Source organism: Oncorhynchus mykiss, chromosome 2 (genome assembly GCF_057628025.1).
Source record: "Oncorhynchus mykiss isolate SJ-2025 chromosome 2, ASM5762802v1, whole genome shotgun sequence".
Lineage (NCBI taxonomy): Eukaryota > Metazoa > Chordata > Actinopteri > Salmoniformes > Salmonidae > Oncorhynchus > Oncorhynchus mykiss.
This window is the reverse complement of record NC_143023.1, coordinates 22639251-22655336: the sequence shown is the minus strand read 5'-3', so window position 1 is coordinate 22655336 and position 16086 is coordinate 22639251. Positions and strand designations below refer to the sequence as shown.

General features: G+C 42.2%; 1 protein-coding gene across 3 annotated transcripts in view; it reads right to left on the bottom strand.

The window, feature by feature from the left end:
• The window catches only part of st14 (ST14 transmembrane serine protease matriptase), a 32473-nt gene extending 17097 nt beyond the window's left edge, over nt 1-15376 (bottom strand). The window contains exons 1-4 of one of the 3 annotated variants that reach the window (XM_090192971.1): nt 14714-15055; nt 13616-13836; nt 1582-1729; nt 693-853 (exon numbers count right to left, since the gene is read on the bottom strand). In XM_090192971.1, coding sequence (XP_090049097.1) covers nt 693-853; nt 1582-1678 — 258 coding nt within the window. In that variant the 5' untranslated portion in view covers nt 1679-1729; nt 13616-13836; nt 14714-15055. Of the gene's footprint in view, nt 1-692; nt 854-1581; nt 1730-13615; nt 13837-14713 lie in introns of all 3 variants that reach the window. The other 2 variants (XM_036942656.2, XM_036942652.2) reach the window with 2 other exon arrangements.
• Between the last annotated feature and the right edge of the window lie 710 nt (nt 15377-16086).

Here is a 16086-nt window from a genome sequence, read left to right as displayed (position 1 = left end):
TGCAATACATGGCCAGAGGAAGAACTGAATGTACCGAGTAGAGAGAATAATGGTGGGGGTGTGTTCTGTCACATTAATGCTCATTGAACAGTCATCTAGAATTCCATTCAGACCACCTACCTTATATTGTCACTCATGCAGCTATACATTCTAAAGCAATGCCACACTGACCGGGGGTTGAGCAATAGCAGTTTATCATTGTCATGTTCCCAAGTGGCGATACACACATATCCATAACTCCAATGAAAGGAAATGTTGTTGGAGGAAATAACAGAGTAACTAAATGATGTTCTCTCTTCCAGTCCACCCACACAAATATGCCTTTAGCAATCTCCTTCCACCAGGAGAAAAACATGCTGTGGCAGATAGCTACAACAAACAAGAGAGAGAAACTGAATCTCAGTCAGTTCTGAACTCTGACACCTGACTTAATACCATACCTGGCCTAAAGGGTATTGTGGTTGGAGGTTAACTTGGTAGAAGCGTATTGAGCCAGTCATCAACCTATCTATCAAAAGTTCAACTAATTTCAACTTTTGACACAGGCAGGAAAATTATGGGAAATAACTGATGTCTGTCAGTCATCTCATCACTTTTGTCTGTCACCATAGAAAAACAATAATCTCAATCGTTTTTCTTAACAGAACATCACCAGGACGTGGTATCTGAGCATAAACCTGGGTCAAACTCACTATCTCTTCCAGGTCATCTGCCAGCTTTTGGAACTCTGTGCTGGTGGGGTCCTCCAGATTCTGGTTGTAGGGCACGTTGTCCAGTTTCATGTGCCCGCTATACACCCGCTGAGCTGGGACACGCTTCATACTTATGGTGGCCGCTGACTCCCTGCCTTTGACTGAGGGAAAGAGAGTGGGAGAAAGAGCAAGTCATTTAATAAAATTCTACATGCAACACCAATGCCTCCTCATAAACTTCCAGAGATGGTTAATAAAAAGAGAACAGGGATTTAGGAGAATTAGGAGTTTGTTTATCTGTTGATTATCTCTCTGTAAAAGCCTCTTTGATCAGGCTGTAGAGTGAGTGTGTGTGTGACTGTCAGGGTGTTTCGTCTACTCTGCACCGCACCACTTTACTCCCCTGAATTATTAACACCAACCAAATTAAGGCCTGTCAAACAAACAGGTTATCAATGTCAAATTAAAAACTTCACACTTCATTTGGATATTTGTATCAAATGTCTAGGCCATCAAAGCAGCAGTCAGGCAGCGACTGTGAATGTGAAATCTCCTGGGTGGGCCCTGTAGATGGCAGGTTTAGATTGGCCAATTGCAGTTGGCTAGGGCTGCCAACTCAAACTCAAGTCTTTCCGGGTAGATTATAACAATCTGTTTGCCATTATTTACATTTCAGGTATCAATTTTATATTCAGACATTAGAACAAACCTCCCAGAATACTCCAGGCCAAACTGAGAGGGTTGGAAATTAGCAACATTAGTACAGTTGGAGTTATTGAGCCACTTTCGGGCATCCTTTGCATTTTCACTCCGTCAGACTGAGCAATAGTACCTAGTCTATGATTATTACATGCATTAGTCTCAGACTACATAGCAAAGTTGTACTCACTAACAAAGAGCCAGATGAGGATTCCTGTCACGGCTGCCAAGACAAGCAGAGTGATGAGGACTCCCACTATCACTCCAGTCTTCTTCTTCGATGCCATCTTCTCTTTGTTATCCAGGAAGGTGACCTGCTCATGCCGCCCGTTCTGCCCCTAGGTAGACAGAGGCAGACCGACATAAAAAAAGAGGGAGATAAGTTAATTAACTTACCTACAGTTATATGAGATTACTAATACTCAAGACGTAGGAGTACAATAACATATGCAGTGTAGTGTGTGAGTCACCTAACTTGGAGGACATGGAGATTGTTAGGAGATCATAGTGTTCAGTCTCTTCCTAAAATCATCCTGAAACTAAGTGCAAGACAGTAGCTATAGCCACCTCCAGACTCCAGTCTTACCATACGAGTTGAAAGTAATGACAGTGGACTTGTAAAAAGCTACAAAGGAAAAGCCTGTGACATCAACGAAGGCACTAGAAACAAAGTGCCAACTCTACTGTTCCTGGCATCAGAAAGTTCCCATCGTCAACATTCGAACAGTAACAAAAAACTAAATGAAAGCTAAAATTCTGTGGCTCGGCAACTAAAATCAAGAAGCAACCGCAGCTGCATTATCCCGAAGAGGAACTGATCCAAATCACTGTTCTCATCAGGAAGGGTTATGTATCACTAGTATAAACTATGCCATACTTCTCATTTCACATTGGAGGCTAAAGCATTTATAAAGAGATGAGCGCAGAGAGACAGAGGGGGAGATGAGGTGCTGCCATGGAAAGTTCAGTGTGTGCCTATCGGTGTAGTAGTCAGATGTGTGGTGTGTGTAGGTGAGCAGGGGAAAGACAGACAATTGCGTTGTTTGTGAAACTGACCGCCATCTTGATCATCACCCTGTATTAGACTTACGGTGTATTGCAAAGACGGCTAACACGGATTCACACCATAACAATAACGTGTCTGTTTTACATTACTTTTCATGTTTTTGTTTAGGGAGAATCACTGACAAGTTTAAACAGGCTCAGAACGAATCCTGACGTAAAAACAGGCCCAACCAGTTTAGTGATCTGAGAGCACACATGTTGCACGGCAGAGAAGACTTCCATGGCACTCTGTATATGCTTCACCTTCATTAAGGAACAGCCAACGGTGAGCAAGTACTTGGTGACAACAACAATACTCCCTAGCCACTGCCTCACCATGTCACTAAAACATCAACAAAACGAAGGAGCTGATTGTGGACTTCTGGAAACAGCAGAGGGAGCACGTCCCTATCCACATCGACGGGACAGCAGCGGAGAAGGTGAAAAGCTTTAAGTTTCTCGGCGTACACATCACTGACAATCTGAAATGGTCCACCCACACAGACAGTGTGGTGAAGGCGCAACAGCCCCTAAGACCCACAAAGTTTTACAGATGCACAATTGAGAGCATCCTGTTGGGCTGTATCACTGCCTGGTACGGCAACTATACCGCCCACAACCGCAGGGCTCTCCAGAGGGTGGTGTGGTTTGCACAACGCATCACCAGGGGAAAACTACCTGCCCTCCAGGACACCTACAGCACCTGATGTCACAGCACCTGATCATCCAGGACAACAACCACCCGAGCCACTACCTGTTCACTATCCAGAAGGCGAGGTCAGCGCAGGTGCATCAAAGCTGGGACCGAGAGACTGAAAAACAGCATCTAGCTTAAAGGTCATCAGACATCAATAGCTGGCTACCACCCGGTTACTCAGCCCTGTACTTTAGAGGCTGCTGCCCTATATACAGACATGTAAACACTGGTAACTTTAATAATATTTACATACTGCTTTACTCATTTCATATGTACAGTGCCTTCTGAAAGTATTCAGACCCCTCAACTTTTTCCACATTGTTACATTACTGCCTTATTCTAAAATGGATTTTAAAAATCCTCAGCAGTCTACACACAATGCCTCAAAATGACAAAGCAAGAACATTTTGCAAATCTATTAAAATAAAAAACAGAAATACCTTATTTACATAAGTATTCAGACCCTTTGCTATGAGACTCAAAATTGAGTTCATGTACATCCCGTTTCCATTGATCATCCTTGAGATGTTTCTACAACTTGATTAGAGTCCACCTGTGGTAAATTCTATTGATTGGACAACATTTGGAAAGACACACTCCTGTCTATGTAATGTCCCACAGTTGATAGTGCATGTCAGAGCAAAAACCAAGCCATGAGGTTGAAGGAATTGTTCGTAGATCCCCTAGACAGGATTGTGTCGGGGCACAGATCTGGGAAAGGGTACAAAAACATTTCTGCAGCATTGAAGGTCCCTAAGAACACAGTGGCCTCCATCATTCTTAAATGGATGAAGTTAGACACCGCCAAGAGTCTTCCTAGAGCTGGCCGCCCGGCCAAACTGAGCAATCGGGGGAGAAAGGCTTTGGACAGGGAGGTGACCAAGTACCCGATGGTCACTTTGACAGAGCTCCAGAGTTCCACTGTGGAGATGGGAGAACCTTCCAGAAGGACAACCATCTCTGCGGCACTCCACCAAATCAGGCCTTTATGGTAGAGTGGTCAGAAGGAAGCAACTCAGTAAAAGTCACATGACAACCCGCTTGGTGTTTGCCAAAAGGCACCTAAAGACTCTAAGACCATGAAAAACAAGATTCTCTGGTCTGATGAAACAAAGATTGAAATGTTTGGCCTGAATGCCAAGTGTCACATCTGGAGGAAACCTGGCACCATCCCTACGGTGAAGCAAGATGGTGTCAGCATCATGATGTGGGGATGTTTTTCAGTAGCAGGGACTGAGAGACTAGTCAGGATCGAGGCAAAGATGAAATGAGCAAAGTACTTAAGAGATACTTAATAAAAAACCTGCTCTAGAGCGCTCAGGACCTCAGACTGGGGTGAAGGTTCACCTTCCAGCAGGACAATGACCCTAAGCACACAGCCAAGACAACGCAGGAGTGGCTTTGGGACAAGTCTCTGAATGTCCTTGAGTGGCCCAGAACCCGATCGAACATATCTGGAGAGACCTGAAAATAGCTGTGGAGCAACACAACCCCCCCCCCCCCCCCCCCCCCAAACTTGACAGAGCTTGAGAGGATCTGCAGAGGAGAATGGGAGAAACTCCAAGGCTGTAATCACTGCTAAAGGTGAATGAAGAAAAAAATGAGTTAAGGGTCTCAATACTTATGTAAATGTGTTGGATATTGATTGATGTGGGGAAAAAAACAATTTAATACATTTTAGAATGAGGCCTAACCAAATGTATCCTAACCAAATGCATAAAAAGTTTAGGGGTCTGACTACTTTCCAAAGGCACTGTGTATACACTTTATTCTATTCTACTGTATTTTAGTCAATGCCACACCGACATTGCTCGTACTAATATTTATATATATATATTTTTAAAATTCCATTCTTTTACTTTTAGATGTCTTTGTATTGTTGTGAATTGTTATTTATTACTGCACTGTTGGAGTTAGGAACACAAGCATTAACATCTGTTAAATATGTGTATGTGACCATTAAAATTTGAATTGATGTCATATTGACTTACGTGCATATAGTGACTCTCTATATCACAGCCCTCTCCCTACAGTACGATGGGTAAGTTCAGGGCTACCTGGGGCATAGGCTAAGATCTATGTGCCCTGCCCTGGGTCCAGGGTGTGTACGAGTCCTCTTGCACACACAGACGACAGAGAGCGATTACAGAGCAGATAGTAATCACCGCACACAATTGCATCTGCGCCTGTGGCCCAGTGTGGAGAAGGACCCGATCCACCATTAGGGACAGGAAAATCGCTTCGGTATTAAATCAATTTGTCAGAAGTGCCGCCCCTTAAGATGGGGGCTCAATTACACTGGTCTAGATGATAACTCATCGCAATTAAAGGCCATTCTTACAATGCTCCGGCTCTCACACATGCCTCCTAAAGGGAATTTCTAACAGCAATCATGGTCTGGAATTAAGGGAATCATTAGGGATGGGGTCAGTGAGCGCTCGGGGGTCGCTCTCTCCATCAGTCACCCTGATCACAGCCTAATAAAACCATTACATGCTTTTCGTCATATCCCGTCTCCATCTCTCTACCCACAAACAAAAATACTACTCCCTCGAGTTAGATCCATTTGTAAACTGTGCTGGTTGCCTTTCCAACTACAGGCCTCAGTAGTGTCCTATGATTACACAGGAAATGGTGTTGAATGCAGTGGACACATACAAACAGAACAGAAGCAAACAAATCAAAAACACTGCAAAAGCCTATCACAGTATTACACCACAAAAAGTACAATACAGAGGCTTCGGAAAGTATTCACACCCCGAACTTATTCCCCATTGTTGTGTTACAGCCTGAATTCAACATTCATTACATACATTTGTCTGACCCATCTACACACAAGACCCCATAATGACAAAATTATTTTCTAAATGTTTTCAAATTTATGAAAACGAAAAACAAATATTGAATTTACATATGTATTCAAACCCCTGAGTCAATACATATTAGAATCCCCTTTGGCAGCAGTTACAGCTGTGAGTCTTTCAAAATTGCTTGTTGAACATTGAACATTGCTAGACAACCATTTAAGTCTTGCCATAGATTTTCAAGCAGATTTAAGTTCAAACTAACTCGGCCACTCACCCATAACACGACACAGTCACCACTATGTTTGAAAATCTGGCGAGTGGTACTCAGTAATGTGTTGTATTGGATTTGCCCCAAACATAGCACTTTGTATTCAGGACAAAAAGTGAATTTGCTTTGCAACATTTTTTGCAGTATTACTTTAGTGCCTTGTTGCGAACAGGATGCATGTTTTGGAATATTTTGATTTTGTACAGGCTTCATTCTTTTCAGTCATTTAGGTTAGTATTGTGGAGTAACTACAATGTTGATCCATCCCCAGTTATTTCCTATCACAGCCATTAAACTCTGTAGCTGTTTTAAAGTCACCATTGGCCTCATGGTAAAATCCCTGAGCGGTCTCCTTCCTCTCCGGCAACTGAGTTAGGAAGGATGCCTGTATATTTGTAGGGAATGGGTGTTTATACACCATTCAAAGTGTAATTAATAACTTCACCATGGTCAAAGGGATATTCAATGTATGTTCCCCCCCCGTTTTTTTATACCCATCTACCAATAGGTGGCCTTCTTTGCGAGGCATTGGAAAGCCTCCCTGGTCTTTGTGGTTGAATTTCAAATTCACTGCTCGACCTTACAATTATCTGTATGTGTGAGGTACAGAAATTAAGTAGTCATTCAAAAAAATCACGTTAAACACTATTGCACAGAGTGAATCCATGCAATTTGTGACTTGTTCAGCAAGTTTGAATTCAAATCGTTTTTGGTCACATACACATGGTTAGCAGATGTTATTGCGAGTGTAGCGAAATGCTTGTACTTCTAGTTCCGACAGTGCAGCAATATCTAAAAAGTAATATCTAACAATTCCACAACAAATACCTAATACACACAAATCTAAGTAAAGGAATGGAATAAGAATATATAAATATATGGATGAGCAATGACAGAGGACCATAGGCTAAGATGCAATAGATAGTATAGAATACAGTATATACATATGAGATGAGTAATGCAAGATATGAAAACATTAGTAAAGTGGCATTATTAAAGTGACTAGTGTTCCATTTATTAAAGTGGCCAATGATTTAAAGTCCGTACGTAGGCAGCAGCCTCTCTGTGTTAGTGATGGATGTTTAACAGTCTGACGGCTTTGAGATAGAAGCTGTTTTTCAGGCTCTCGGTCCCAGCTTTGTGGGACCTGTACTGACCTCACCTTCTGGAGCGGGGTGAACAGGCAGTGGCTCGGGTGGTTGATGTCCTTGATGATCTTTTTGGCCTTCCTGTGGCATTGGATGCTGTAGGTGTCCTGGAGGGCAGGTAGTTTTCCCCTGGTGATGCGTTGTGTAGACCGCACCACCCTCTGGAGAGCCCTGCGGTTGTGGGCGCTGCAGTTGCCGTACCAGGCAGTGATACAGCCCGACAGGATGCTCACAATTGTGGATCTGTAAAAGTTTGTGAGGGTTTTAGGTGGCAAGCCAAATTTCTTCAGCCTCCTGAGGTTGAAGAGGCTGTTGCGCCTTCTTCACCACACTGTTTGTGTGGGTGGACCATTTCAGTTTGTCAGTGATGTGTACGCCGAGGAACTTAAAACTTTGGTTGGGGGTTGCTCCCTCTGCTGTTTCCTGAAGTCCACGATCATCTCTTTTGTTTTGCTGACGTTGAGTGTGAGGTTATTTTCCTGACACCACAATCCGGGAGCACTCACCTCCTCCCTGTAGGCCGTCTCATTGTTATTGGTAATCAAGTCTACTACTGTTGTGTCATCTGCAAACTTGATGATTGAGTTGGAGGAGTGCATAGTCACGCAGTTGTGGGTGAACAGGGAGTACAGGAAGGGGCTGAGCACACACCCTTGTGGGACCCAGTGTTGAGGATCAGCGAAGTGGAGATGTTTCCTACCTTTACCACCTGGGGACGGCCCGTCAGGACCGTCCAAGTCCAGGACCCAATTGCACAGGGCGGGGTTGAGACCCAGGGCTTCAAGCTTAATGACGAGCTTGGAGGGTACTATGGTGTTGAATGCTGAGCTGTAGTCAATGAACAGAATTCTTACGTAGGTATTCCTCTTGTCCAGATGGGATAAGGCAGTGTGCAGTGGTGATGGCGAATGCATCGTCTGTGGACCTATTGGGGCAGTAAGCAAATTGAACTGTGTCTAGGGTGACAGGTAAGGTGGAAGTCATATTCCTAAACTTTAGGTTTGCGTCAACAAAGGGGTTGAATACCTATTGACTCAGGACACTTCAGCTTTTCATTTCTTATTTATTAGTAAACATTTCTAAAAACATAATTCTACTTATTGTGTATAGGCCAGTGACAACATTTTTTAAGTGTAATCCATTTTAAATTCATGCTGTAAAAAAAAAATATTTTTGAAAAACTCAAAGGGTGTGAATACTTTCTGAAGGCACGGTACCACTACAAGCACGAGGGGACATCTGGAGAGCTAATGGCATTAACTAAACAATAAGGTATAGTAGAACTGCTAGGCATACAGTAAGGTAGCAGCATATTAGTCAAACCAGTTAGACTGATGGGTAATGAGGCGTTCTGTACTGAGAGGTGTGGTCCAGAGAAATAGCTAACAATGACAATCTCCTTTTCACACACAACCGTTTGTAATGTAAACATACATATGTGCATCCTCTGTGTTTATCATATTGTATAGTACACATAACAAGATGTGGCTTTCGAGAGTGGGAATGAAAGTTAAACCAAATCAATGAGTGGTCTGATTCGGCCTACACAATATAACTAAGCAGAGCAACTGCGCTTTAGACAGGCATTCCATCTGTTTAAACATTAACCAGGACTCTCAATGGCTGTTATTTAAACCCTCAATCATTATCTATGTAGCACCTTTCCAATGTCAGCTCCACCAGAACTTTAGAAACATGTTGGTTGAAATATCTCATCAGCCTAAAACTACATGACAAATACATTGTGAGAAAGTGAGGAGCGCGAGATCTGAAATGACTTAAAATTCACAAATGAAGTGATCTATTTATGAAAGTGTAATGCATTTGTGAAAGCATATTTAAATGTAAATTTCACATCGAAATGACTACACTAACCTTCTCAGGCTAGTAACATTAACTTAAATTGAAAATGTAGTGTTCTATTAAAGTCATGATATAGCTATGCTTGTTTATGATAATGAGCATCCTAATAGTCCATGTTATGGAACTTTGACCATATAATAACCCATAACATTAGATTACAGATAAGTGGTGGAAAATGGTCATGACAAGTGTCAGGTTATTTTGTTCTAGTACAATAACATCACCACATTGTGATGAGTTAGTGTGAATTCTCTCTCCCTGGACACCATGTGGAACTGACCTGAAGATGTTACTAGGTGACTGGGTTAATTTACTAACCAACCTGCTCTACTGGTCATGTGTGAGAGACTACAGTAGGCAAGGTTACCGGGCCATTCCACAGGACAGTCAAGAGATAAGACCGCAGACTGTCGGAGACTCCCTTGTTGAATTCCTACCTGGGTGTCCCCGTACTGCTCACTTCCACTCTGACCCACACCGTTCACTCTGATCTGACCGAAACCGCCACATTCTTCCATAATCACACCCCAATGTTGACACTGATCCTGTCTGGAAAAGGACCGGTCACACTGACCTCACCTGACCCTCAGCTCAATCCTAAGATCAGAATATTGCTGTTGTGCCCTTACATTTGGGGATCCACCTTGTTTATGGATGTAACGCATCTCCACATGTACAAATAGATATTCTGTGAACAATATGCATTACTGGCCAGAACAGAGTTGGTGGTGGTTATGTTTTTAGAAAACCTTTCTTCAAGTGCAATTAAAAATGGGCAATCTGCAGTTCAAACAATAACAAAGTGGGTACCCTGCCACTGTTATTGTAAAAAGCTGAGGTATGAGGCAGGAGAAAAATAACCACTCTCAAATCCATTATATCAACATTTTAGATTTAACCATGTTGAGACTATACAGTGTTTGTTTACATTTACAAACAATAGCACTAAAACAAGCTTACATTTGGGGCTCTGATGGGTACGACAGTTGAACTAAGCTCATAAGGCATTTATAAGTTATATTCTTCCAGAATTATTGGGTGTACAATGAGTACAGCCAAAATAAACAGCATCATTACAAACTCTGAGTGAAGGGATTTCTCTATTATAAATAGTCACTCACTGTTATACACCACTAGACCCGCCAAAGGTCTCTTCACAGTCCTGAACAGATTATGGAAGGCACACAGGACTACATAGAGCCATAACTACACGGAACTCTATTCCAAATCAAGTAACTTATGCAAGCTGTAAAATCAGACTTAAAAAAAATGGATCAAAATGCACCTTACGGAACAACGGGGACTGTGAAGACACACACACACACACACGATAACATACGCGCTATACACACACACGGATCTTGTGTTGTAGATATGTGGTAGTAGAGTAGTGGCCTGAGGGGACACAATGTGTATCTGTTGTGAAATTTTATGTCATGTTTTTTAATTGTATAAAACTGCCTTAATTTGGATGGACACCAGGAAAAGAAGCTGCTGGCATAATAAATACAAATACTCAAGAGGATTCACACAGGAAATCCTAAATTGGTAACTGAGGAAATGACAAAGCACAAATCAGGACTATGACATCATTCCCCGATACTAAGGTGGATAACATAGAGTGCCTTCAGAAAGTATTCATAACCCTTGACTTATTCCAAATTGTGTTGTTACAGCCTGAATTCAAAACAGAGTACATTTATTCAAAAATGAATTCAATACCCCGTAATGACAAAGTGAGTGTGATGTCAGGAAAATAACCTCACTCATTGTGTAAAAAAAAACAACGGCGATGGTAGTGGTCTTCAGGAAAGAGCAGAGGGAGAACCCCCCAACCATATTAACGGGACAGCAGTGGAGAAGGTGGAAAGTTAAGTTCCTCTGCGTATACATCACTGACAAACTGAAAGGGTCCACCCACACAGACAGCATCGTGAAGAAGGCATAACAGCGCCTCTTCAACCTCAGGAGGCGGAAGGAATTTCGCTTGTCACCTAAAACACTCAAACTTTTACAGATGCACAATCGAGAGCATCCTGTCGGGCTGTACCACCGCCTGGTACGGCAACTGCTCCGCCCACAACCGCAAGGCTCTCCAGAGGGTAGTGCGGTCTAGCCAAAGCATCACCGGGACAAACTACCTGCCCTCCAGGACACCTACAGCACCCGATGTTACAGGAAGGCCAAAAAGACCATCAAGGACAACAACCACCCGAGCCACTGCCTGTTTATCCCCGGTACCATCCCGAAGGCAAAGTCAGTACATGTGAATCAAAGGTGGGACCAAGAGACTGAAAAACAGCTTCTATGTCAAGGCCATCAGACTTTAACAGCCATCACTAACATAGAGTGGCTGCTACCAACATATATAGTGGGGCAAAAAAGTATTTAGTCAGCCACCAATTGTGCAAGTTCTCCCACTTAAAAAGATGAGAGGCCTGTAATTTTTATCATAGGTACACTTCAACTATGACAGACAAAATGAGGGAAAAAAATCCAGAAAATCACATTGTAGGATTTTTAATGAATTTCTTTGCAAATTATGGTGGAAAATAAGTACCGCCCGGCTGACTAAATACTTTTTTGCCCCATACATAAAATGATATACACTATTTATTTAAAAAATTAGGTGAACACCGCTTTAAACATTTGTGGATTTTGATATTTCAGCCACACTGCTGACAGCTGTATAAAATTTAGCACAATGTCATGCTATCTCCATAGACAAACATTGGCCGTAGAATGCCCTTACTGAAGAGCTCAGTGACTTTCAACATGGCACCGTCATAGGATGCCACCTTTCTAACAAGCCAGTTGGTCAAATTTCTGCCCTGCTAGAGCTGCCTCGTTCAACTGCAAGTCCTGTTATTGTGAAGTGGAAATGTCTAGCAGCAGAACTGGCTCAGCTGCGAAGTGGTATGCCACAAGTTCACAGAAGGGGAAGCTCGTAGCCTGTAAAAATTGTCTGTCCTCGGTTGCAAAACTCACTACCGAGTTCCAAACTGCCTCTTGAAGCAACATAAGCACAATAACTGTTCGTCGGAAGCTTTATGAAAAGGGTTGCCATGGCTGAGCAGTCGGCTGGAGTGGTGTAAAGCTCACCGCCATTGGAGTTCGGCGCAGTGGAAACATGTTCTCTGGAATGATATATCACACTTCACCATCTGGCAGTCTGACAAATTAATCTGGGTTTGGTGGATGCCAGGAGAACGCTACCTGCCCCAATTCATAGTGCCAACTGTAAAGTTTGGTGGAGGAGGAATAATGGTCTGGGGCTGTTTTTCATGGTTCAGGCTAGGCCCCTTGGTTCCAGTGAAGGGAAATCGTAACACTACAGCACACAATGACATTCTAGATGATTCTGTGCTTCCAACTTTGCGGCAACAGTTTGGAGAAGGCCCTTTCCTGTTTCAGCATGACAATGCCACCGTGCACAAAGCAAGGTCCATACAGAAATGGTTTGTCGAGATTGGTGTGGAAGAACTTGACTGGCCTGCACAGAGCCCTGACCTCAACCTCACTTTTGGGATGAATTGGAACGCCGACTGTGAGCCAGGCCTAATCGCCCAACATCCGCTCCCAATCTCACTAATGCTTGTGGCTGAATGGAAGCAAGTCCCCGCAGCAATGTTCCAACATCTAGTGGAAAGCCTCCATATTAATGCCCATGATTTTGGAATGAGATGTTCGACAAGCAGGTGTCCACATACTTTTGGTCAGGTAGTGTATGTGTTCATCAGGGAACTGCTCTTAACGACACTTGTGGAAGCAAAGGAATATTTTCCTTTAGACACAACTAATGAAAAGCTACTGCATTTACTAACTTACTGTGTAACCTGGAAACATATCAATGACAACCAGGATATCTGTGTGGACATCTCCATGACCCAATTCTACAGACAATACTTAATCCAGCTCTTCTATGCGTAGCTAATATTTAACTAAAGACCTCTGGTGACAGAGTTTTTACTATAATTTCTGTATTTGTTACAGGAAACCTAGAGACAGTCCAAGAACTATGACAATGCATACTGTACAAACCAGGACAATTATGACTACATTCCTGAGCATGAATGAACTGCACAAGCACCCATCTCATCAGGACACTCAGGGAAAACAGACCATATTATTTAGTATACCAGCAAGTATTCAGAATTGTTGTTCCTTTCCCTTACAAATATGATATCCATTTCTGGTCCCTAAAAAGTGCATGTTCTTTCAGGACTCCAACCTCCTGTTTGCATTTCATTTTTGACTGAGCTCAAAACTATGTAGCATTTCTCAACCCTCACTTTTTAATCAACATGACTATGTACGTGTATAAACATCAAAGCCAACATTTAGAATAATATCAAAATGTATAGTGTGTGAAAGAGATATACCATAGAGGAACCTACCTTCCCCCCCCTCTCTAAACACCTCTGTGCAGCGACTAACTTTCTTCTCAGTAGTCTTCCTCTGTGGGTGAGCAGCAGCGAGGCTGGAGGGGGATCAAGTCAGGACAAGTCTGGGATCCACAGGGTATCAGAATACCTGGAAGTTGGGGCAGGGCAGCACTGTCTGGGCTGGGAGTGGGGACTCAATACTATGTACTGTTACCAGGGGGCCGGTGCCTGCCCTTAGTACAGCAGGGACATGAAATGAGTTTGTGATCACTGAACACTGCAGGTATATGAAATCAATATGGCCGCCCTGACCAGTGAGGGAGAAATCGAGTACACAGAGCTGACATATTAATTAGAGTGATGTGACTTATACCATGAATTGATACCGTTACACTTGTCATGTGTGTCTCTTATCAAAGTGTTTACGGTCTTTAAATTAATTAAATATCCAGACAGTCAAGATGGGGAGGGTCGCTGCTAACTAGTCTACAGGTGTTTCATTCATGCCATCTAGGGCTCATCTGGGAAAACAGATGTAATTCTCAATGTGACTTCCCTGTTTAAATAAAGGATATTTTAAAATAACATATCCTATCCTGTGTTTCTTCCTCCAACACAATTTTTGCTTAAGTCATTCAAAAGACAACGCATTCAAAACAAATCTAATTTTTATTTTAAAATTATTTAACCTTTATTTAAAATGTAATTATGCCCATCCATCTTCAAATTATATGATCATGAATAATTACCCTACATAAAAGTTAACTATACAAGTTTAAAATTAACTGGGATAACCTGAAGGCCAGTGAGAAAGCAACGTACTTCCTTGAAGTGTTTACTTGTGGTATCAAGTAAAAGTCAATTGGAGTAGGTTTGCCTATATGGCGGAGTTTGACAGGTGGACCTTACAGAAACATGATGTTGACTGGAATTAAACGTTATGCATTTGTCTGTGAAATAGAATTTCAAATGAAGTTTCTAACAACAATACAACTGTGAAAATGCAAAAGTGACAGCAATGGCGCATGCGCGACTTGGTTACATCGTTATTCCGACATTTCTAATTTGTTTGGTTTACACAACATTTCCACAAAAAAAAAATAAACTTACCTCGTATTCAAATCTTGCGGAATTCATGTTCTTCAATTACTTCTGCGTTAAATACAGTTGGTAGAAAGTTCTATCAAAAAAAACGATTTAGACACTTTAAATGCACGGGACTATAGTCCTCCCTCCCTGGGGTCCAAGAAGTTTCAAATCAACGCGTGAGGGAGATTAATTCAAATGTTGATCAAAAGTAGCAACGGTCCCTTTGGTAAATTCCTTCAATGACTCAAATCCTGTATGAAAGGTGTGAAAACTTTATGGTTGTCGTGGCTGAGGTGTTTGTTTCAGTCAACAATTGTACACCTTGAAACTGACCCTTTCCATCCACACCCACGACATTTAGCCACGCCCACACCTGGTGCAGCCTTGTAAAATGGCCAGAACGCCAGGTGAGATCAGGAAGTTGCGATTTTACAGAACATTTAAATTAGAAGTAGTTTGTGTAAACAGGTGCGGTTCTGTTATATCAGCTCTATATGTACGTAGGCTAAAAACATATATATATATTCTCGATAGCAACGTTTTATAACAAATAGGTCTATATCACATCTTCATAACGCTGAGAAAAATATTGTGTAGCAGTAGAAAAATCGCCAATACAGTATTGAGTATAGCCCTCACGTAGAGAACGAGGCCATTAGCTTACCTTGTGTGCCACCTATTGACCAAATACAGTATTTGGATTGGAATGTTTTTATCTTTCGTATGACGAATGACTGGGTCCATTGCTGAATGCTTGGGCCAGAAAATATTTTTTGGTCCCGACCATACTTACAACGTAAAACACACAGCAATTCAATCAAACACGCACTACGGAAAAAAAACACCAACGTTTCGTGCATTTTTTAAAATCAGCCTGTGATCAATTACATCATTGTGAATTGGAAGGTTATTGTGTTTTTAGGGTGCGTTCTGCTTTTTCTTCTTTGATGAGGTTTAACCGCGGTTGCCATCCAATAAATATTGCATTACCGTCACCTACTAGACTGGAGTATAACTCCCTTATACGTTGCTAAAAAATAATTAAATAAAGACAATACCCTACCTAAAAATAAAATAAATACCATACTCCACTATTCAAATCTATTTAGTCCTACTTCAGGCCAACAGCCTGAAAGGGTGGGACACCCCCACTTAACACACCATGTAACTCTTCCGAAGTCAAATCTCCCAATCCCAACTCGGACATTTCCGAGTTGCCTAGTTCCGACTAGCACATGAACGCAGCCTCTTTCACAACTGCTGTAACTGAATTCGTGACGCATATTATGAAACGCTCAGGCAGTTTCATAGATCGACCATTTTCTATCCACTGCCTGCACTTCCCATTCATATCCATTGGGTGTCTCCCTCTACCAAATCAAACCGCAGTTAAT